Raw genomic sequence first — 23,752 nt, forward strand, 5'->3', positions numbered from 1 at the left:
AAAGTGCTCGGCGGGAGACTGGTTCAGAGCGCAGGTGACCGGGCGATTGAGAATCCCCTGAATATATAAAATAATGTCCCTGTATAAATTATGATCAGATAAAAACACTAAGGCCTAATATATGAATTATGATCAATGTTTAAACAGTCTACATATACTAACCAACAGGGAACAACTTATGAGCTCACACTATCTCTTCCACTTGTTATGCCGGTATGTTTTTAACATCCCATTAACTGCAAATGATCTTAAGAGACAAGGGATTGCAGGAATTTTACCCCAAAATAGGGTACCAGCATCAATGCCACACATCCAAGAGTAAATAATATTCTACAAAATAACTGACATGCTAGAATTAAACCATACACCTTTTTATTTAATTCAATCAAAGAAATAAAGGAAAGATACACTGTTATTATACAATTAAAACCAATGGAGACTAATATATGAATTATGATCAGATAAAAAGATTAGAGTTTAATATACAGGTGACATTTTATCTATTCAGGGGATTCTCACTCGCCCGGTCACCTGCGCAGCGAGCCTGTCTCCCGCCAAGCAATTTGCTGTTACCGTATGCACTTCTCGGTGCCACAAACTCCCCTCCTATGCAGTCTGCTGACAGCTTTATGAGCGTAAGGTTCAGTTTAGTCCAGTGTTCATGTGTTTAGTGCTCAGTGTGTTGTTTCAAATGCCATTTTCATTATGTGAGCATGTGTATACACGTAATACCTTCATAAAGTACAGGAAATTTTGTGTGAAAACATGGGAAAGTGCTTGGCGGGAGACTAGTTCACAGCGCAGGCGACCGGGCGAGTGAGAATCCACCGAACAGATAAAATAATGTCCCTGTATAAATTATGATCAGATAAAAACACTAAAGCCTAATATATGAATTATGATCACTGTTTAAACAGTCTATATATAAAACTGCTATAAAACTTCCACTCATAAAATTTATAATACCCCAATTACCAGGTTCAAGCTATTATATAAAGCTACAGCTACTGTAATCTCACAGAAAGTATTACAAAGTAATTTATCAATTCTCAGAGCTAATATTTAATATGACTTTCCAACAGCACACTTAACAGTACCAGTATAACTTATTGTTAAAGGAATCATGGCATTACAAATGACAAGAGACAAATTTTCTTCATTGTAAAAAGTCCCAAAGCTTTGAATATCTGACATCTCTAAAGACAACATAACAGTAAGATGTTTTCCAATCTTTTGAAAATTAACTTATATTCACTCTATTTTCTTCTTTTGAGACAAGGAATATTCTAAAGTTTAACACTGCAGAAGAATGAACATTCATATGCTAAGAAACTAACAGTGAAAAAACATATTCTTGCAAATAAACGGTCTTCATAATACCTGGATAATACAACTGTTGCCTTTAGAGTTAGAAAGAAGTTGTTACTTTATTATTAACTACATCAATCCACAGGCCTAGTGGCCAAATGTACTCCGGAAGCTCAACGGAAGAAGGCTTTCGATTGTAGTCACTAGGACATTACTAGAGCCTGGTTTGGTTAGATACACATCTACATCTGAACCAAATTCAATTATGAATTGGCGACAAGTGCCACAAGGTGAAGTGAATTTGTCTTGAACACTGTTGTCAGCAGCAACAGCAATAGCTTTAAATTTCTGCTTTCCATCACTCACAGCTTTGACAATTGCTGTGCGTTCAGCACAGATAGTCATCCCATATGCTACATTTTCAACATTACATCCAGTGTACATTACCGGTTCATTTTCATCAGAGAGCAAAGCTGCTCCAACTTGAAATTTGCTGTAAGGACAGTATGCCAACTTTCTAGCTTCTACGCTGGTTTTAATGAGTTCTTGAATTTTGGGCTCTAGAAAGAAAATAAACTTATAGGAATTGGAGTTCACAATCTCATTTAAGTAACATAATGTATTCACGTTTGGAGTTAACTTACCAAGTGACGATACGTCCACAATTTCGCTGTCACCTTCACGTCCAGCCATCTCTATCTAATGGTATCTAAAGACGTCAGCTTGCTCTACTCGGGAATCTTCAATCATATGAGTTAAACAATTATCTGACATGAGCAACTGTTGTTATCTTATCAACAGAGAGATGAATCATCTCAATAGACTACGAACTATTGTACATTCGTTATCGCCACAAATGGACAAATAAGGTACAAGGCAAAGAGAATAAGTATTATACTACCACTCACGCGCTGTAAATTTCTACCATAAAGGAAGCACTAGAAATAAAATAGTCGTTTTGCTCAGTGAAAACCATACTTAAATTGAATCAAACAACACAACTCGGGGCGTTAATGTGCATCATAATGGGAATTTCCAGAAATTCACACTGAAGAACAATAATTCAAAAGAAAGATTTCATAAACTTATCATGAAACGAATAAAATTGCCCAATTTTAGTCGCTTCTTTAATTCCGCGTTCCTAGTCGTCATATTTATCCATTTATCATCACTATCCAACCTTCCACTCATAATCCAAGCCAACTAATGCAGATGCTCGGTTTTTATTAATTGCAAAATTACGGGCATAAATACTGACGCTGGAAAAGTCATCCGCACATACAGGTTAATGAATTGGAAAAACAATAGAGAACTACAATCAAAGAGAATAACCTGTAAAGTGATCTTACTTTCATACGTATATCATCTTACCATTTCCCCGTTACAAAGACTTTCCTCACCACTAAATTCCCTTCTCAGGACTTTTCTTCCACGTATACCTCAAGCATATCACATAACACATTGCATTCTCTGACGCAGTTCACCAAAAAGGTTAGATGTAAACGCAGTTTTTTGTCCCTCGGATCAAAATATCTTCCGTTTGTCAGTTACCTCTTTGGTTACCGTTGTGTCCCATCGCCGTCTATCGTCAACTTGTCCTCACTACAAACAGCTGAGTATATGACGTCACAAAAAGTCGCCAAACAGTAGGGTGACTTGACGTATGCTTGGGTTTTGGAATTCCAGGGCATTTTTATATCTTTCTAGTAATTATTTTGGCCGAAGTAACATTTTAGTATCCTGTTATAAGAAGAGCCTCTAACATGAGCGAATTGAGCCAAGAAGAGGTAAGTCCATCAATAATAATATAACCTTTGTGTTTTATTGATGGTGACAAATGAGAAATAAATCAGTACAAAGGAAGTCAAATTCACAGCACGAAGGATGTAAAGAAGTTGTGTCTCAAGATTGATCAATAAACCAAATGTTTTTAAAGATAATGGATGTTTTATTTTTGATGTGGATGTTATATCCATTAAGTTTATTATTTATTTTTTTACGCAATCTTTTCCCGAGTTCTGCATTTACTTACTTCACCAGTCTTTTGCTTCATATGGAGGGAATTGTTTACAGATTCGAAAGAGGAGACTTGCAAGGTTAGCAGCTATAGATACAGGTGCTGGTCCATCTACAGTAGGGCAATTGGCACCCCCTTCTCCCAGCAATGTAGCACCACCATCTCCATCAACTCCAGGGCCTTCGAACTCTCAACCTGAACTAGGTTTGTTAATTATATTTCAGTTTTTACCTCTACATAATATTTGATAAATTTGGAAACGGAAAGAATTTGTGGCATGTTGAAGTGTCAGTCAGTTTTAATTAATAGATTGGCAATTTCCTGCTATAATTTATTAATTTGCATAGTTTTACACAGTAGCTTCTTGATAGAAATATACTCTGAATCAATCAATCAATCAACCTACACAGAATAATATATATATAGGCCTAATGTGCTTCTTCATTGGAAAGGATATTTACAACTGAGAAGTACTGGTATAGGATAATCTAGCTCTCGGGCTTTGCTGCATATAGTGCGAGTGGCATAGGTCTGTACTGCACTATTTTATTCATACTTATATGTGGATTTTTAGTTCTAAAAGTTTCTCCCTTATTGTTTCTTTATTAGTTTCATTTTACCTTTTCTTTCATAAGGATCCTTTACAGTTAATTTTTAATTTCTTTTTGCATTTGCCTTGTATTTGTGTATTATTCTGTGTTATTCAAATGTGCAGCTTATAGTAGTATTGTTGCAGACTGCTGAAAACTTTTAAGGGAAATTGTGTATTATGTTGCTGCTTGTTTATGGGAATAGTCGTGAGTTACTTCACGATTATTTCCAAGAGCTATGCAATTCAACACAAATGCGTGGCCTTTAGTAAAGTTGCTAAATTTTTATTAATCTGCCTGAAATTATAAGTGACTACAAGAATCCAGTTTACTACAGCAAGTTTATAAATTGATAATCTTAAAGAAGGCCTTGATCACGACTGTGAGTTAATTTGTTATGAAATAATTAATACTGTTACGAGTCACGATTTACAGAGCTTATACTTTGTCGTCAGGTGGTGAAATGGTGACATTTAATTGTTGCTGTGTTTGATACACAATTGTTTTCAAAGAATATTCTAATATTTCATTGAAGAGTAGGGGCTGTGTCTCATCTCAGAAATATACAGTTGCTGCCAAAGCATAATATTGTTTTTAATATTAATTCTCAGTTTAATCATTGAGTATGTATTAAGGATCTGTTCATAATTAATATTGCTTATAAATATTAATTTTCTTTTTTTATCATTCAGTTCAGTTTTATCCCTTTTGGACGAGTGTGTAAAACAGTGAGATAATTTCGTATATTTGACACTACAAGAGCTGTGTCATCTAAATCTGCAACAACTGTGATTTTTATGCTTATGTGGCTGAAGTGCCCTCAGGTGTTCTTGAAGTCTGGAGTCAGATTCTCTTCCAGTTTGTCCAATTTAAAAACTTTCACTTTTTTCACAGGTGATTTGAATTTATCTGTTGTATTCATTGAGTGTGCCAGAATTTGGCCCAGGTTGTTTATAACTGAGAATCTGATGAACATATTTTGCTGTTTGAGGGCTCTGGCTATTTGGTGTGATGCTTTTCGAATGAATAGTATGTTAAGATACTGCAAGTCCTTTTTGTGTGTGTGTGTTTACTTCCTTGCACTGGTTTTTCTGCTGTTTTTCCTTGATGTTTCTAAGCATTCTATCTTTCTTCTTTCGTTTCACTTTCTTTGGAGTACCTTGAATCAATCACTTCTTTCTTAGTGCCCAATATTTCTTCATTCTTTCTGATCTTCATTTCCTCTTGTCTTCTGCAATAATAGGTTTGGCTTTTACTGTAGATTTGTCTTGGAACCTTATATTTTCGTCTTTAGTTATTACTTTAGCTGTTCGATTGAATAGTGAATTTTCTGTCATTTTTAATTCTACTAGGTCTTTTTCAGTTTCCTTAAACCAGTTGGGTTTTGTTTTGCGGTTACGGAAGAAGTCTGATTTGTTTGGTTAATCTATTAGAGTTCATTCTGAGATGATGACTGTAAAAATTTATCTCTTTATTTTTCCCCGCGTAGTATCTGAGAGTTTTTCAATTTTCTTGTAGAGTGTTTCATTCTTGATGTATGTTATCTTATTGTCCTAAAATTTTGGTCCTATGATCTTTCTTCCTAAAATTTTCCTTTCTTTTAGGTTGAGTTTCTCCATCTGGTCTTTGAACTTCATGTTTAGTGTTTCTGCTGCGTATAGTGCTTCTGATTTAATCACTGTTTTATATTGTTTAATTTTGGATCCCCAAGAAAGGGATTTCTTGTTGTATGTATCTTTTGCTAGTTGGAAAGCCAGTTCAAGTTTATTTTTCCTGGGTTCCATTGCTTTGCATTCCACAGCATCCCAACTAATCCTTCTCAGAGATATTTGAATTCTTTTACTATTTCAATCTTTTGTTCTTTGGCTTTGAGGTATTTATGTGGGTGTTTGTTGTTTGTCATGATTTTGTTTTTTTCGAAGGAGATATGAAGACCTTGTATTTTAGCTGCCGATTCACGGCTCATTGGTCACCGCTCCTACTGCATCTGTGTAGTATGTGCTGGTAAGACAGCAGCAACAGCATTCAGTGCTCGCAGCTGCCATCTGGCCTCCTTTCTTAGAAAAAATGCTAGTTACTCTAATACATCGAAGGTTTCCGGCGACGCAGGGTGGGTAAGGTTAGGATTAGGAAGGTAGCAGCTATGACCTGAATTAAGGTACATTTCCTGGTGTGAAAATGGGGAAACTACAGAAAAATCATCTTAACGGCTGCCGACGGTGGGATTCGAACCCACCATCCCCCGAATGCAAGTGCATAGCCACGCGATATTAACTACACGACAACTCGCTCAGTCATTTAAAAAAAAAGTATTTTTCTATCAGCTGAGGATTTTTTTAATAGTCATATTTTGTATAGGCTACCCGAGATGTACAGTAGCCCGCTGGTTTTCTGATTCAACATACTGTTATTGCGTCTGTCCACATATGATTGAAGTCTTGTGCAACGATGTGACATATGAACTGAGAGAATACTGAGCCGTTCTTCCCAATATAAAACAGGTACCTTTGAGTGGTCATGAGCATGACTCATAGTCATAGGGCAGGCTAGAGTCGAGTTTAATTGTCAAATGTCAACTAAGTTATAATACTAAGATTCATTAAACTAATAATTAGTATAACCTAATAGCCTACCTACTTACTAGCTACTTTAGAATTATGTTGTGACTACCTTTTTAACACTGCAAATAAATCCATCTATTTTTTTTTTTTGCTGGTTGCTTTACGTCGCACCGACACAGATAGGTCTTATGGCGACAATGGGACAGGGAAGGGCTAGGAGTGGGAAGGAAGCGGCCGTGGCCTTAATTAAGGTACAGCCCCAGCATTTGCCTGGTGTGAAAATGGGAAACCACGGAAAACCATTTTCAGGGCTGCCGACAGTGGGATTCGAACCTACTATCTCCTGAATACTGGATACTGAGCGCACTTAAGCGACTGCAGCTATCGAGCTCGGTCATCTATTATTTAAATCTCCCTGTAAGAAGAGGACAGTGAATGCAAATGGGTATTATTTTCATATGGGCTGAGCTTGAGAGTCCATTACAGCATACGATTCTTTCATTGTAGCATGGCTCACTGTATGTCTCACTGCAGTGAGCCGATAAGGAGCCGTGTGTATCTTGTGTCTCACTGAGCCGCGCTCGTTCACGATTCTTTCGATGTACCATGGCTCACTGTATGTCTCGCTGCAGCGGAAGCTCGGCTCTCCGCGTGTCCAGTGAGCCGATAAGGAGCCGTGTGTATCATGTGTCTCGCTGAGCCGCGCTCGTTCACGATTCTTTCGATGTGCCATGAATCACTGTTTCGCTGCAGCGGAAGCTCGGCTCTCCGCGTGTCCAGTGAGTCGATAAGGAGCCGAGTGTATCATGTGTCTCACTGAGCCGCGCTCGTTCACGATTCTTTCGATGTGCCATGGCTCACTGTATGTCTCGCTGCAGCGGAAGCTCGGCTCTCCGCGTGTCCAGTGAGCCGATAAGGATCCGTGTGTATCATGTGTCTCACTGTGCCGCGCTCGTTCACGATTCTTTCGATGTGCCATGATTCACTGTCTCGCTGCAGCGGAAGCTCGGCTCTCCGCGTGTCCAGTGAGCCAATAAGGAGCCGAGTGTATCATGTGTCTCACTGAGCCGCGCTCGTTCACGATTCTTTCGATGTGCCATGGCTCACTATATGTCTCGCTGCAGCGGAAGCTCGGCTCTCCGCGTGTCCAGTGAGCCGATAAGCATCCGTGTGTATCATGTGTCTCACTGTGCTGCGCTCGTTCACGATTCTTTCGATGTGCCATGATTCACTGTCTCGCTGCAGCGGAAGCTCGGCTCCCCGTCAACGTCCAGTGGGTGCGCCACTCAGCACTGTCCGCTGGGAGTAAGCTGAATCGTGTCCCGTGAGCTCGCCATTCCTGTGAATCGATTCACTCGGACACTTGAATGAATCGATACACTGCTTCGAATCATACATTCAGTAGCCAACACTACAAGGATTTGCTCCCTTGCTTCTTCCACTGTTTCAGCAAACAAGGCCATATCATCTGCAAAAGCAATAAAATGGATTTTAAGGTTCTTCTTCTTGCAACCAAGTCTAATTCCACTCTGTTTTTGTTCCATTCTCTAACTACTTTCTCAAGCGCTTGAGGTTTAGTTTTTTTTTTTCTAGTGGCTTTATGTTGCACCGACACAGATAGGTCTTATGGCGACAATGGGATAGGAAAGGCCTAGGAGTTGGAAGGAAGCGAAGCGGCCGTGGCCGTAATTAAGGTACATCCCTATCATTTGCCTGATGTGAAAATGGGAAGCCACGGAAGACCATCTTCAGGGCTGCCGACGGTGGGATTCGAACCCGCTATTTCCCAGGTGCAAGTTCACAGCTGCGTGCCCCTAACCGCACGGCCAACTCGCGTGGTAGTATTTGTTTAGAGCATGACCTACCCGTTATAAAACCTCCCTGGTATTCCCGAAGTTGTGGGTCCAACTTAAAAGAACTTTGGAAAGGATCGTATATGTTACATCCAGCAATGATATTCCTGTATTTGTTTTGGTCTGTTTTCAAGCCTTCTTGTGAATAGGGTGGATGATAGCTGTTTTCTACTGTATGGGTATTTCGTCTTTTTTTTTTTTTTTTTCTTTTTTTTTTTTTCTTCAGATTTTATCAAAAGCACATTGTAGGGATGTAATTGCATTCTTGTCAGCTTTTTTTCCACAATTCGGCCACTATTTGCTTTTCTCCAGATGCTTTGTTGTTTCTTAGTTCTTAGTACCTTAACATTCATAATTTAATTCTTCAGTTGTTAGTGGTTCTAAATCTGGCTTTTCAAAGTTATTTGGGATTGATTCAAATTTTTTGAGTATTGGTTTCCAATTCAAGAGTTTCTCATGTAATGAAATTTAGCTTGCTTTCTTCTGTTTTCTGTGATTGTCAATTTTGCCATGCCTGTTTTCTTGTTTCAATGTTTGCATCATATTCTAGCGGACCACCAGGCATGCTTTCTAATTTGTATTTGAAGTGCTATCTGTTCATCTTTAGTAAGTAGGATTTTCTTGATATTCTCCCCACTTTGGGTCTGAATTGTTTCTGTTGCTGTTGTGAAGTCATCTGAACTTAGTATTTTTCTGTGCTGTACTTCCAACCCTTAATTTGCTTCACTTTGTATTTCCTGTTTGGGATAACTTTTGAACTTAATTTTAGAGAGGTAGTGGTCCAAATCCAAATTGCACTCCTGAGTACCTTAACATTTGTGATTTCTTTGCGAAAGGTTTTCTTGATTGCCGCATGATCAAGTTGGAATTCCCCTAGATTGGGATTTGAGGATACCCATGTCTTTTGTTTCCATGGTAATTTTTTGAAAGCAGTAGATTTATTAATTAAATTATGTGCCTTGCAAAGTTTTATTAGCCTGATGCCATTTCTATTTGTTCTATTTTGGGCAGGATAATCTCCCAACGATTTTCTTATATTTCTTTTCTTTACCAGTCTGTGCATTAAAGTCTCCAAGAAGGATGATGTTATATTTATATCTAGAATTTTCTGAATAAGGTCATCTAGTTGATTCCAAAAAAATCTCCACTTTTCCTTTGTTTTTCCTGTTATCCTCATTTATTGGTGCATGTGCATTGATAATTGTATAGATTTTGTTTGTGCTTTTGAATGTAAGATTTGAGAGTCTTTCAGATTAGGAATCAAGATTAGTTATTGAATCAATTTTTTTTTTTTTTTGTGTCTATTATAAAGGCTGTTCCAAGGTGTGGTACGTTTTTCATCATTCTCGGCCCCACTTTCCCTTTGTATAACCTTCAGAATCGAAGGTATCTCTATCTATGTGTCTTGTTTCTGAATGGCTGTTATGAGTATGTTGTGGCTTCTTAGTGTATCTCTTAGATGTTTGAGTTTTCCAATTTTTAACAATGAGTTTATATTAAAAGTTGCTAAGTACATTGGTTGTCTATGTTGAAATTCGGATGAGATTCCAAGACACTCCGAATTGTCTTTGTGTAACGTTGCAGACTCCCTAGAATACGAATGTCTGATGACGTACTGGCGTACGGTGGATCATCCACCTGGGGTAAGTTGACATCACACACTTCCATGACTGATGAAAGTTTTTCTGGAGTGGCCTGAAGTTAAAAAAATTCCACCAAGATTGTGAGTCCTGGAGGCAGCTCTTCTGCTCTCTCCATCGTTGGGAATCTTAAATTCCTCTTCTGCCTTTGAGATCGTTGACAAGGTTTCACCTAGTAACCTTAGGCAGGGCCCCTTACAGGGTACTACCATCCGGAGCCAGATGAACCCAGGCTTTTTAATGAGGTGTTACTCCTCCCCCTCCTCCTTCCTTATCACTTGTGAGATGAGGCCCCGAACTAAGGACCGGCAGTGGTGAAGTTAAGCATTTTACCTATTATATTTCATGTATATTTTTGTGGTCATTTTGCTTCACAAATTGATTTCTTTATTTATACGTTCTTCAGATACATGTTCTTTGAAGCATACGAGTACCTACTTCAAAATGTTGCCATTTATTGTGAGGTTGTACGGCAAGCAGAGTTTGATATTATATATATCTGGAGCACTCAAATGAGTATTAAGTTTGTTAATTTACATTTTGCTGTGTTTTTTTTTTTGTAAATGGTAGCAGTCACACTCTTCCTTACACAGTGTACAAACACAGTCATCTGTTGGGTTGTGAAATTTCCTTTGTCCATATTTTGTGGTGGAAGCCATGTATCGCATGTCTTGTTATGACATGCCTTTGTTCTTGAAGTTGTTTGGTCCAGTTATGATCAATCATGGTGTCATTGCCATAGAATTTGGGGTCTATTTCCGCACGTTTCTTAAGTATTTTCTGAAGCTCTTGGAATGGACCAGTAGATAGCAATGGTACATTGAGTCGTAGATCTTCAATGAAGTAGGTTTTCTGTGCCAGTACATAAACGAGTCTGGAGGGTGCCAGTTTATCTACTCCTAGGGCCTTTTTGAGGAATCTTGCTTTGACTCTTTCTATCCTCTCCATGTCACTGATTGTCAGGTTGTCCCATATAATTACGCTTCCGTATGTGACAATTGGTGTTATTGCAGTCTTGAATAAAGTCATCGCTGTGTTAAGGGTTAGCATAGATAGATTCTTGATGTTGTGAATGGTTCTGATTGCTGCTATCGTTCTGTCTGTAACGTGATTATTGAAGGATGTCATGCTCGTTTGGAACATGATGCCCACGTATTTGAATTTCTTGACTATTTCTAGTGTTTTATTTTTTAATGTTATAGTGTCGTCCTTGGCCGTCTTGCCACCTTTCCTGAACACCATCTGTACTGTCTTTTCCTGGTTAATTTAAAAATTGTTATCTGAAGCCCAAGCTTCTAACTTCATCACTGTCGTCTGTAGTTCTGCCTTTGAGCTCGACCCCAGTGCTATATCATCAGCGTACATTATTAGAGTAGTCTCAGGAGAGTCCTTCATTATTCGAGTGATATCTGCCGTTGCTACGTTGAATAGTAGCAGACTTGGGGGTCTCTTTGAGGTACCCCATTTGTTTGAATTACTTTCCCGGATGAGGCAAGCAGAATTATGTATGGTAGTCATTGCTGTTGCTTTTCTGTAAATGTTGAATTTGTGTATCTCATCTGTGATTGTGATGGTGAGGTCCAGGAAGCTAATTATCTGTTGGTTGTGAAGTTGATGTTAGTACTGTACTATCAATATGAAGGAGGTCGATGTGTGTGTTGCAAGATCAAGCAGAAGAGAATTGTTGTTTATGCTGTGGATGTAATGGCGACTGTCAATAAAGAGATTGTTTATTTCGTTTAAACTGCTAATTATTCAGTACATTGGCGCAGTTGGTTAAATCCGTAAACTAAACGTACAGAAGACATTAAAATGGAAAGAAACAGTACTATAACAATTTTCGATGTAAATGGAGATGTCACTAGCCTTGTTTCTAGATGGAAAAAATGGAAACGTTCAGTCGAATTGTATATTGCCGCAAAAGGAATAACAGATTCTGCTAGAAAATAGGCAATTTACCTACATTCAGGTGGAGAAGGCTGGCAAGACATATTTTATTCTATCCCTGAACACAACACTATTCCTACAGGTAATGCTATGCATGAATATACTTTAGAATTGTTAGATAAACATGTTTTACCGAAAAACAATCCACTATTTGAGTGGCATATTATGAAGTCTATGAAACAGGATATTAATGAAACATCTGACACCTTTATATCTAGGTTGGGACAACAAGTTATCAAATGTGATTTTAAAGATACCACAAAAAAGAAAGAAAAAAAAAAAGAAAATAATGAATTGGAAGACATGTTTATTTGCGACCAGTTTGTAGAGGGTTGCAAATCAGTTGAAGTTAGAAAGAGAATATTGGAAAAATCCTCTGTCACACTAGACGATTTGGTTGACATTGGACGGGCTCACGAAATGATAAACATGCAGACATCACAATTTAGTAAGGATGACGGTTCTGAGCAAGAGGTGTATAGTATGTCGAATAGGAAGAAATATGGGACTTCACAAAGAACTATTTCCAATAGTGGCAAAAGCACGGGTGCTCCGCCGAAAACTAGTTAGGAGAAAGGAAATGCTATCGCTGCGGGGAGACAAATCACTTAGCAAGTGACCCCCAGTGCCCTGCGAGAAACAAAGTTTGCCAGGCTTGTAATTTAATGGGGCACTATCGGAAGTGTTGTAGAACAAAAAGGACATATACGTTAGAATCGGGGGAGTTATCTGTTGATGGCGTCATTGCCATAGAATTCGGGGACTGTTTCCGCACATTTCTTAAGTGTTTTCTGAAGCTCTTGGAATGGACCGGTAGATAGCAATGGTGGGCAACGTCAAATATGAAGTCGGCCCTGGATGTAGTAGTGACTTAGACTACACCTTTCTTACAAATGATGAAGAAAAAGGGAAGACCACTTGTCCATTGTCAGGAGTACCCTTCGTTTTTATTATTGACTCGGGATCTACTTGTGATGTTATTGACCAAGAAACTGGGAAGGAATTTAAAAGGAAGCAGGTAACTGATAAAGTAAAATTACTAAATAGTTTGAAAAGACTTTTCACTCATGGTAGAACCGATCCGTTGGATATTTTAGGAGAGTTTGAGGCAGACATAATGCATTCCAGTAGAAAAATTAGTACAACTGTTGTAGTTATTAAAGGTAGGGGACCATCTATTTTGGGATGTTCCTCAGCTACAAAACTGAGAATATTACAAATTTCTGAGCAGGTTAACCAGACAGTGGTTTCTGACACAAAATAAAGAATTTTCAGCTTAAATTACCAATCGACCCGAAAGTCTCACCAGTTATTCAACCTCTGCAGAGGGTGCCATTGGCATTGAAACAAAAAGTAGCACAACGTATCCTTGAGCTGGAGCAAAATGACATAATTGAAACCGTCAAGATGGGTTTCCCCTCTTGTACCAATTCCAAAAGGTGACAGCGTTAGACTGTGTGTTGATATGCGAATGGCAAATAAAGCTGTACTAAAGACTAGCCATCGCTTACCAACCATAGAAGACCTACACCCTGAAATTAGTGAAAGCAAATACTTTTCAAAGTTGGATGTTAGGTCAGCTTTTCACCATGTGGAGTTGCATCCAAACTCACAGGAGATTACCACATTTAGCACACATTTAGTCTTATATAGGTTCGAGCGGCTAATGTTTGGTTTGAATCGGGCAGCTCCTGAGTTCCAAAAGATAATAGAGCATCTGATAAGGAACAAGATTCCTACAGGAGTTCACGTATTTATTGATGACATTCTGCTGTATGGGCAAACTAAAGAAATACATGATTCAAGATTAAAAAAAGGTTCTTGAAGTTTTTCGCAAGCACAGTATTGAACTGAATGAGGAAAAGTGTGAATATGGTAAAACTTCAATTAAGTTCTTGGGTCACATCATATCAGCAAATGGCATTAAGCCTACCGAAGACAGAGTGGCAGCTCTGAAGAATTGCAGAAGACTGCAAAATATGTCTGAGCTGAGAGGTTTTCTAGGCCTACTGAACTACGTAAGTAGTTTTATTCCTAACATATCAACCATGACAGAACCACTGCGACAGTTTACACATAAAACTGCACTGTTTGTATGGAAACAAGTACACGAAGAGGCTTTTAATAAAATAAAAAAACGTATTTATATCTAGCTCAGTTTTAGGATATTTCAACCTTAAAGACGAAACGGTAGTGATGGCAGACGCTGGCCCAGAAGGACTTGGTGCGGTGCTAATACAACGGAACAATGGAGGGATCCCACGCATAATTTGCTATGTTAGTCGCAGCCTGTCGGACGTCGAACAAAGGTACTCTCAGGCGGAGAAAGAAGCGCTTGGGATTGTCTGGGTATGTGAGCGTCTAAGGATTTTCCTGACAGGTAAGCAGTTTTGCCTGTATACGGACCATAAACCACTGGAGGTAATTTTTGGGCTTTGATCAAAACCCTGCGCGAGAATTGAACGTTGGCTTCTGAGACTCCAATCTTTTGACTTCCAAGTTAAGTATGTAAAAGGGAAAAATAACAGCAGATCCTTTATCATGGTTAAGGGAGAATTCAATCGGTGAAGCCGAGAAGGACGATTATCTGATGCACTTTGCTACGTATTCAAAAATTGATCCCACAATTGATCCGGTAACATTTACAAACAGGGTGTTGGATCGTAATGACGTTGACCTCCTTCCATTTCGGGCGATGATGTCTCAATTATGCGTCATGGATGATATATTACTGAAAGAAACTAAGTTGGTAGTTCCAAAAAGTTTAGGTCCTTAGTTTGGCACACGAGGGTCACCCGGGAATTTCGGAAATGAAAGACAGACTCAGATCTAAAGTATGGTGGCCCGGAATGGAAAAAACAGTGGAACGGACAGTGAGAACATGTCTGGGTTGTCAGATTACCAGTAAACCCGAGAAGCCCGAAAAAATATCTCCGACAGTAATTCGTAAAAATCCTTGGGAATGAATAGCTGCTGATATTCGGGGTCCTTTTCCTAATGGGGTACAACTATTGATCGTGATAGGTTATTTTAGCCGTTTCATGGAAGTGACAAAACTAAGTAGTACTGACTCTAAAAGCATAATAAAGGCCCTAGATGGTATTTTTGCAAGATATGGGTATCCTGAGGTTCTCTCAACAGATAACAGCACAAATTTCATCAGCACATAGACTGAAAATCACCTGCAACAGTGCGGAATTAATCACCACAGAGTTACTCCGTTACACCAACAAGCAAATGGCACAGTTGAAAGACTGAACCCAGGGATAACTCAACGACTACAGATTGCCAATGCCATGAAATTAGATTGGGAGTTAGAACTAAACAAGTACCTACTGATGTACCGGAACCATGAGCACCAGACTACAGGGGTTAGTCCGGCAGAGTTATTTTTTAACAGAAAATTGAGGGACAAAATTCCGTCTGGCCCCTTACAAAACAGAAAAAACATTAGAAGAGGTGGTGGAATCAGACCTTATTCAAAAGTTTAAAAAGGGAGAATACGCGGACATTAGACGTGGGGCCCGAGAAAATACATTATCAGAGAGCGACAAGGTTTTGATGCGTAACCCCAAAGTAAACAAATCTTCAACCACATTTGGACCCAGTCGTCAAGAAGAATGGCAACGCTATGACAGTAGAGACTTTGAATGGTGGACAAATAACTCTCAACTCTACCTTCTTCCGGCCTTTTCATGAGCTGTCGTCGCAGAGTGTGAAAGACCAACCAGAGGAACCAGAAGAAAAAGAAAATCAACCAGAGAAGAAGAAGAAGGGAGCCAAGAATCAGGACTGAGACAAAGTCAACGGGAGAGGAAACCCCCAGGATTTAAAATAAAATTAAAAAAGGAGTGATTACTGTACTATGGATATGAAGGAGGTCGATGTGTGTGTTGTAAGATCAGGGAGAAGAGAATTGTTGTTTATGCTTTGGATGTAATGGTGACTGTCAATAAAGAGATTGTTTATATCATTTAAATCGCTAATTATTCAATATAATGTTACAGTGTAAGTTATTGAATAGCAGTGGCAGTTATAAAATAGTTCATCTAGTTCTTTACACCCATTGAATTTAATAAACTGTCTTATTTCACACGAACTTACCAGTAGATCTGCCAGCACGTATTCTGAGAAAAGGTGCGAATAACATATTCCCACTGACCACCCTTTTCAGCTCCCGCCCGCAGTGATATCACCTTAACAAACACTTAACAACCACTAATTACAGTAAGCCGCTTAAGAGTGTAACCGCTACTTCTTTACAAGAATAGATTCTTCTATTTCTGCCATTTTCGACTCTATTTCAGCCAGGCCTTTGCGGTCAGTTTGGAGACAGTGAGTGAACAGGTGAATTCTAGTACGGTTTTAGTGGAAGTGGTTAGCCCGGTTTACAATAAACAGATACAAGAATCACCACACCCATTGATAAGTGGCTTATTAGCAATGGTAAAAACAGGTCCCATGGAAGTGATTTATTGAATGCTTGCCCTCGTTCGAAAATTTCAGTCCTAATAAAGAACAAGATTAAAATTGAATCGAAGTACATTGTTCTTCTGCTTTAACTTCTGCTCCCAATAGCAAAATTAATTCTATACCCAAAAACAAAGTGCGTAAATATCAAGGCGATTGTCTGACATTTGGTTTTACCAGCATTCTTTTGAATAATCAGGAACGACCTCAATGCGTTCTTTGTTTGGAGATTTTAGCTAACGAAAGTTTTAAGCCTGTGGAACCTAAGATACACTTGCAGACAAAATATCCAGACCGTGTAAATAAACATATAGAAATGTTTAAGCGTTATGATTAACAACTACACAGAAATATCAAATTCATTGGAAAGCACGTAACAAATCACCACATATCATTAGTGAGAAATTATTTCTTCCTGCAGCCGTGTAAATGTGCACGATCATGCATGGAGAAAGGTTCTGCGAGTGTCTGAGGTCGATACAGTGGCTCGTCATACTGTTACAATAGCCTCTGACGTAAAACATCAATTGAAGTGTTGGGGGGAAAACCAGGTAAGTCAATTTTCTCTAAATGGAGATATTGTTACAGTTTGCTTCAGATTGATCATGTGCATCAATCAAGAGGTCGGAAGTGGGAAAAAGCAGGTGAGTCAGGAGAAATTAGCACTCATAGTTTTGCTGTAAGGGGAAAAAGTAGGGAAGTCAATGTTGTCTCAGCTGACTACGAGAGGGCAGAGCAAACAATCGTGGCTCTATCTGTCTTGGACTTTGTTCTCTGTGTTTCCCTCCATTTAGTTGATGTGTTGTTTGTGTTCATTCATGAGGTGATGGTTTTATTGTGAGCTGTGTGTCGTGTGTGTGTTTTAGTAGTTATGGCTTCCAGTGCTGATGAACATCATATTTTAAAATATGAAGCGAAAAACAAGAGATTACTGGATAGTTGTCAGAGGTAAATAAGGAACTGAAACTTTTCACTAACAAACCTGGCATCCCTTGTCATTGTAAATGATTTGACTGTTACAACATCACGACTGAAGGGGACAGGAAAGAAATATTACACCAGTTCAACAGTCTACAATCTCACATCATCATCATTGTATAGTTCTAGTTTCCCAGGTACTGTTGATGAGCCTCTTTCACTTCTTCCTGTCCATATACAATTTGTCATGGAGAACATCATCCACTGTCCATCCTCTGGCAACTAGATCAACCTTGATCATGTCCATCCATCGGGTTTTAGGTTTTCCTGCAGGTCTTTTCCTCTCCACCTGTCTTTCCAAATTTATTCTGGCTGGTCTTGTAGGCTCCACCCTTATCACATGCCCGTACCACCGTAGTCTGAATGCGCCGATTCTGTCTAATAGGGATGCCTTTATTCCGGCTTCTCATGTCCTCATTTCTTAACTTGTCCATCTTGGTCTTCTGGATGGTGGATCTAAGAAATTTCATCTGTGATGCTTGCAGTCTTGATGAATCTCTTTTTGTGAGGGCGCACGCTTCAATACCATATCTCAATACTGGCATGAAATAGCTGTTAAACATCATCAGTTTGTCCGGTTTTGGAATCATGTAATCCCATAAAGGTGTTCTTACTTGTTGGTAGAATTCTGATCCCTTCTGCACTCTGTTTGTAATTTCCTTTCTGACCAAATTAACACTGGAGATTACACTTCCAAGGTAAGGAAAACTTTCCACACACTCCAGCTAGTCTCCTAGTTTTACACTTGCTGGACGCCCTTCCCTGTTGACTGCCATCACCACTGCCTTGGTCTTGCTGATGTTGAGGTTATATTCCTGGAACTGGGATTTCCATACGTTGAGTCTGGTCTGTACTTCCTCTTCTGTTTCACCCCAGATCATTATATCATCAGCAAAGGCCACTGCATTCAGTTCACCTAACTTCATTATATTGTTCATAACAGTGATGAGCAGTAGTGGGGACAGTGCACTTCCTTGCTGAACTCCACTCTTGGTCTTAAACCATGATGATCGACCTTTCCCAGTTTGTACACAGCTAGTACAGTCTTTGTACAACATCTGAATTCTCCTTACCAGTCCTTCAGGCACTCCCAGATCTTATCTCTTATAACACTATCATAAGCCTTTTCTATATCGAGGAATACAATGACCAGGACCTTGCCTACTGCCTGTGGGTGGGGGATGCAGATGAAGAATACACCCACGGTATCCCGTGCCTGTCGTAAGAGGCGGCTAAAAAGGGGCCCAAGGGGGCTCTCAACTTGGGAGTGTGGGTTGGCGACCGCGAGGCCCTTAGCTGAGTCCTGGCATTGTTTCCACTTACTTGTGCCAGGCTCCTCACTTTCGTCTATCCTGTCCAACCTCCCTTCGTCAACTCTTGTTCTTTTCCGACCCTGACGGTGTTAGAGCATTCGAGGCCTAGGGGGGCTTTCATTTTCACGCCCTTCGTGGCCCTTGCCTTTCTTCGTCCGTTTCTTCATTTTTCAAAGTGACGGATCCCTTCTTTGTTCTTCTATTTTCTCTCTGGCTGCCCCCTGTGAGTGGGGGATGCAGACGAAGAATACACCCACGGTATCCCCTACCTGTCGTGAGAGGCAACTAAAAAAGGGCGACCAAGGGATGACTGTATTAGAACCATGAAACTACTTTTGATTAGTACCATCACGCGGGGAACACCATGGGTCACCTTCACTTGCGAGTAGTACCACTATATTAGGTACACAATGGGTTTGTAATTTGTAGCAGCACAGAGGGGTTCACTGTAGGTTTCCAGTATCCGTGATTAGTACCATTGTGGGAAAAGCCACGGGTCTGAGTGTTGCCTGTGATTAGTACCACTATATGAGCGACACCGTGGGTCTGCATTGCCTGTGGTTAGTACCCACTATATGAGGAACACCACGGGAATACTGGCGCCCGTGATTAGTACACGTAGGTGAGGAACACCATAGGTTTGCATTGCCTATGACTGGCGCCATTATGTGAGAAATACCATAGGTCTGCGTTACCTGTACGACGTACAATACTTGCGAGTTGTACCATCATGTGTGGAACACCGTGAGTCTACGCTACTTTTGATTAGTACCCCAACATGACGTATACCATGGTTCTACTTTACTAGTGACGTACCATTATGAGGGACCGTTGACCTGGCTTTTGGACCCCTTTAGACAACAAGCATCATCATCAGGATTGTGCTTTAGAAGTGGTCCCTTGGTCAGTAATACTATTTTTTTATGATAGTTTTTGGGTCGGATCCACTGATTGTTTTAAATTCATATCCATCCATTCATTCTTCATGACATTTTTTATTTTGGTCAGTGGATGAGTTGAACTTTTAATTTGTCATTTCATTTCATGCCATTAGGGGCCGATGACCTAGATGTTAGGCCCCTTTAAACAACAAGCATCAGGTTCTTGCCTTTCTCCCAATACTTTTCCATCAGCATGCGGGTGCTAAAAATTAGATCCATTGTTGATCTGTTACTTCTGAATCCATACTGCTCCTCCTCTAACTGTGGTTTAATGATGATTCTCAATCTTCTTTATATGATCTTCTCTACAATTTTTAGCCCATGAGACAGCAGTGTTATTCCTCTATAGCTGGTGGGTTTCCATATGCTGCCTTTCTTAAACAGGGGAATTATAACACCCTTGCTCCAATCTGCAGGTATTTTGTCGTCTGTCCATACAGCATTTGGTACTCTGTGCAGCCATTGTATACCCTGGATGCCTGCTGCCTTTATCATGTCCACATTCATTTAATCTGCACCTGAAGATTTTCCTTTAGGCATAGATTTTAAGGCTGTCTCAGTTTCTGCCCAGGTGATGGGAGGTTCCTCATTGTAGGCTTGGATTTTTACGGTTCTGTATTCTGTTCTTGAACTGGTCTATTCAGTAGGTAATACCAATTTAATGGTCCGTTACTGGTGGTCGAAATGGTTCTTCAGGACTTCTCTCATATCACTTCCTGTCCTAACCAGATTTCCATTTTTATCTTTAAGTGCCTTTATGGTATTCATTGGTTTCCTTTTACCCCTGGTAACACTGTACAGTACTTTCTTATTGCCTCTGCTGTCTTCCTCCAGTTTCTGAGTGAATATATTCCATGCCTTGGTCTTTTCTGTAACTGTTATTTTACCGTTCAGTTTCTTGTTTCGGTATAATTATTCAAGGTTTCTGATCTTTGCCTCGTCTCTAGCAAGATCTGGTTTTTTATTTCTCCCAGTTCCTTTCTTTCCGCAAGAGATTTCTTTCCTTGATTGCTGCTCTCACTCTTTCATTCCACCAAGGCTTTCCTTCTCCCTTATTTTCATACTTGCCTTTCCACAAACTTCAGTTGGTTCCTTAACCAATGTGTCCCTTAGTCTAGTCCATTCTGCCTCTCCATTTTTCCTTTTATCTCTTGGTAACAGGTTTTTTATGCAGTTCTGATACTCAGTTCTCTTATCTGTTTTCTGGAGTTTTCATGCTTTGATTTTTGGCATTTTCCTGTCCTGTACTTTTGGCACATGGAAGTTTCTCAAGTCTGCTGCTAACAGACGGTGGTCACTGTCAAGACTCTCGCTGGATATTACTCCTACAGCTGTTACCATTCTGCTCCTTTCTTCATCTGAGATGACATAATCAATTACAGTCTTGTGTAGTTCATCCCAACTGTATTGTGTTATCTTATGGCTCTGTCTCTTCTTGAACCAACTAATTTTCACCACCAACCCATTCCTCATAAAGAAGTCAAGGAGATGTTCACCTTCTATATTTCTTCCACCGTGTCTATGAGGTCCCATTATGTACTCATATCCTGTTCTATCTGTCCCAATCTGTGCATTCAGATCTCCTATAATGATTACTCTCGCTTTACTAATAACTTTTTCCAAATCATCAAGAAACTGGTTCTTATCCTCTTGACAACATCCATTTTGAGGTGCATACACCTGTACCAAAGTTAGTTTTTTTTTTTTCCTAAATGCACAGTCACCTTTATTATTCTCTCACTAACATACTGAATGTCAGCGACTTCTCCTAGATCTTTACTCATGATGAAACCAACACCATTCCTCATCTCTGCCATGCCAATACAGTGTATACTGCTTACTTAATTTCTTTATTCCTTTCCCTCTCTATTTGGTTTTACTCAGCCCCAGTATCATTAATTTTCTCCTTTCCATGACGTCCACTAGTTCTTCACATTTTCCTGCGAGACTAAATAAGTTGATGGTCCCAATCCGTGTTAGTCTCCTCCAGGATTTTTGCAATACTCTATCATCAGGTCATAAACCATCATCCCTTACGTGAGTCTGCTCATGCTGGCATCTTCATTTTGTTGATAAATGCAATGCAAGGCTCGTATGTGTTTTGAAAGCAACTACAGATAAGCTCTTTTACTGGCTTGCTAGGTCTAACGTAATTGAGGATTTTCTTTTAGGGTTTACTCCCTTAGTCTTTGATGATACTTCCTCATCCCACAAGGCAGTGGGTTCCATCTGTACTACCCCCAGAGGAATGGGTTGCCTCCTCCGCCAGCTCCACCGTACCGAATCATATTCTCCACTTTTGCTGCCGTTGAGGTCTTCACTTGTTACCCTGAGCTGGGACCCTTTACCAGATGTTACACACAGGGTCAGTCTGCTCTGGGAATCGCATAGGCAGGGGCGCCACTCCCTGGGCAGAGCTGCCTCTAAGAGCATCTCTACCTGTTACCTACAATCTCACAATGAACAAAATAGGTATTTGGGAGGGTTGATTATGGTTATGCCCGTGGCGCAAGGAAGGCCGTGGAAAGATGAAGAAGTAACTCAGTTTTGCGAAGCTTACATAGTGTGTGTTGGTCGAGAGGCATTGGCGGTTCAGGACGTTCAGGTATGTGCGAAAGCGTTTTTTCCAATTCATGGCATGCAAAAGTAAGCTTTGCTATCTGCAGAAAGGTCTGAACTCATTCGGATGTGTACCCGTGTTTCTACAAAACACAGACAAATAGATAAGGCAGTTGCGACTATGATTGAGAGTCACATTAAATATTTCAGAGGCAGCCAGTCAGAGTCACTACAGCCTCAAGGACTCCAAGAGAACATGCCAGAAGATTTAAACATTAAGAATATCTTCAATCTTTTTAAAGAACTTCATCCTACCACTACTGTGTCTTTTGACACATACTGAATGATTTTCAACAGAAAATTTAATATTTTGTTTGCTCATCCTCAGACAGACACTTGTGCAGTGTGTGATGAATTTACTACAAAAGTAAAAACTTTGAGGATGGGGAATGATGGAACACAGATTGATCATGTAACAAAGATCAACATTCTTCATAAGAGATTTCAAGAACACCTGATGGCACTTCAACTACACAAGTATGAAAAATTAGTGGTTGCTGCACATCAGTTTGAGACAGGTCACAATGTATCAAATATACAGAATTATTTCACTGTTTTACACACACACACACACACACACACACACACACACACACACACACACACACACACACACACACACACACATCCAAAAGTGATAAAAATGAACATTTTAGACACTAGAGATTTATAGACATCAATTAATCGATCCCCACACATGCTCAATAATCAAATTGAAAACAAATATTTTAAAACAATATTATGCTTTAGTAACAACTGTATATTTCTGAGATGACACACGCCTATAGTTGACCCAACATAAATGTAAAAAATTAATCTCCCTATAGGTCGGGGTGGTATCCCCTGCCTGTCATAAATGGCAACTAAAGGGGGCCCCAGGGAATCTGAACTTGGAAGCATGGGTTGGCAACCACAGGACCCTTACCTAAGTCCTGGCATTGTTTCCACTTGTGCCAGGCTCCTCACATTGGTCTGTAGATTCTGACCTCCCTTGGTCAACTCTTTTCTGACAGCGACGGTATTAGGTACCGAGACCTAGGGAGTCATTCATTTTCATGCTCTTCTTGGCTGTTGTCTTTGGCTGATATCTTCATTTTCATTTTTGAATAATTTTGAATAATTTTTTCCCCTTTGTTTAATAATGTTATTGGCTTCACGTCCCACTAACTACTTTTACGGTTTTTGGAGACGCCGAAGTGCCGTAATTTTGTCTCGCAGGTGTTTTTACGTGCCAGTAAATCTAACCGACACGAGGCTGACACATTTGAGCACCTTCAAATACCACCAGACTGAGCCAGGATCGAACCTGCCAAGTTGGGGTCAGAAGGCCAGCACCTCAACATTCTGAGCCACTCAGCCCAGCTTTTCTTCTGATTAGCATTAATAGAGGATGGTTGTCCAGTTGTAGTTCATCTTAAAACAATAATCACCACCACCATCGCTTGTAACAAATTCATAATGCACTTAGCACCTACCCATCAATAAAATATTAGAATATTCTTCGAAAACAATTGT

The 23,752-nt window shown here is 39.7% G+C and overlaps 2 protein-coding genes across 3 annotated transcripts in view; one reads left to right on the top strand and one right to left on the bottom strand.

The window, feature by feature from the left end:
• Positions 1 to 218: 218 nt before the first annotated feature.
• Positions 219 to 2,698, bottom strand: LOC136857616 (cytidine deaminase). The gene is made up of 3 exons (XM_067136401.2): positions 2,680 to 2,698; positions 1,953 to 2,048; positions 219 to 1,868 (listed from the first exon to the last, which is right to left on the bottom strand). The coding sequence occupies exons 2-3, from the start codon at positions 1,999 to 2,001 to the stop codon at positions 1,456 to 1,458; spliced, it is 462 nt and encodes a 153-aa protein (XP_066992502.2). The 5' UTR covers positions 2,002 to 2,048; positions 2,680 to 2,698; the 3' UTR covers positions 219 to 1,455.
• A 245-nt stretch (positions 2,699 to 2,943) lies between these two features.
• Positions 2,944 to 23,752, top strand: part of Ube4B (Ubiquitination factor E4B) — a 287,660-nt gene continuing 266,851 nt past the window's right edge. For both annotated transcript variants that reach the window (XM_067136402.2, XM_067136403.2), the window contains exons 1-2: positions 2,944 to 3,095; positions 3,382 to 3,529. In XM_067136402.2, the coding sequence (XP_066992503.2) occupies positions 3,072 to 3,095; positions 3,382 to 3,529 (172 nt within the window). In that variant the 5' untranslated portion in view covers positions 2,944 to 3,071. The remainder of the gene's footprint in view (positions 3,096 to 3,381; positions 3,530 to 23,752) is intronic.

Source organism: Anabrus simplex, chromosome 1, assembly GCF_040414725.1.
Source record: "Anabrus simplex isolate iqAnaSimp1 chromosome 1, ASM4041472v1, whole genome shotgun sequence".
In the NCBI taxonomy this organism is placed as follows: domain Eukaryota; kingdom Metazoa; phylum Arthropoda; class Insecta; order Orthoptera; family Tettigoniidae; genus Anabrus; species Anabrus simplex.

Coding starts and splice junctions, on each gene's coding strand:
- LOC136857616 (XM_067136401.2), bottom strand. CDS start 2,001: ATGGCTGGACGTGAAGGTGACAGCGAAATTGTGGACGTATCGTCACTT. Junction 1,869..1,952: donor TGTGGACGTATCGTCACTTG/GTAAGTTAACTC, acceptor TTTTCTTTCTAG/AGCCCAAAATTCAAGAACTC.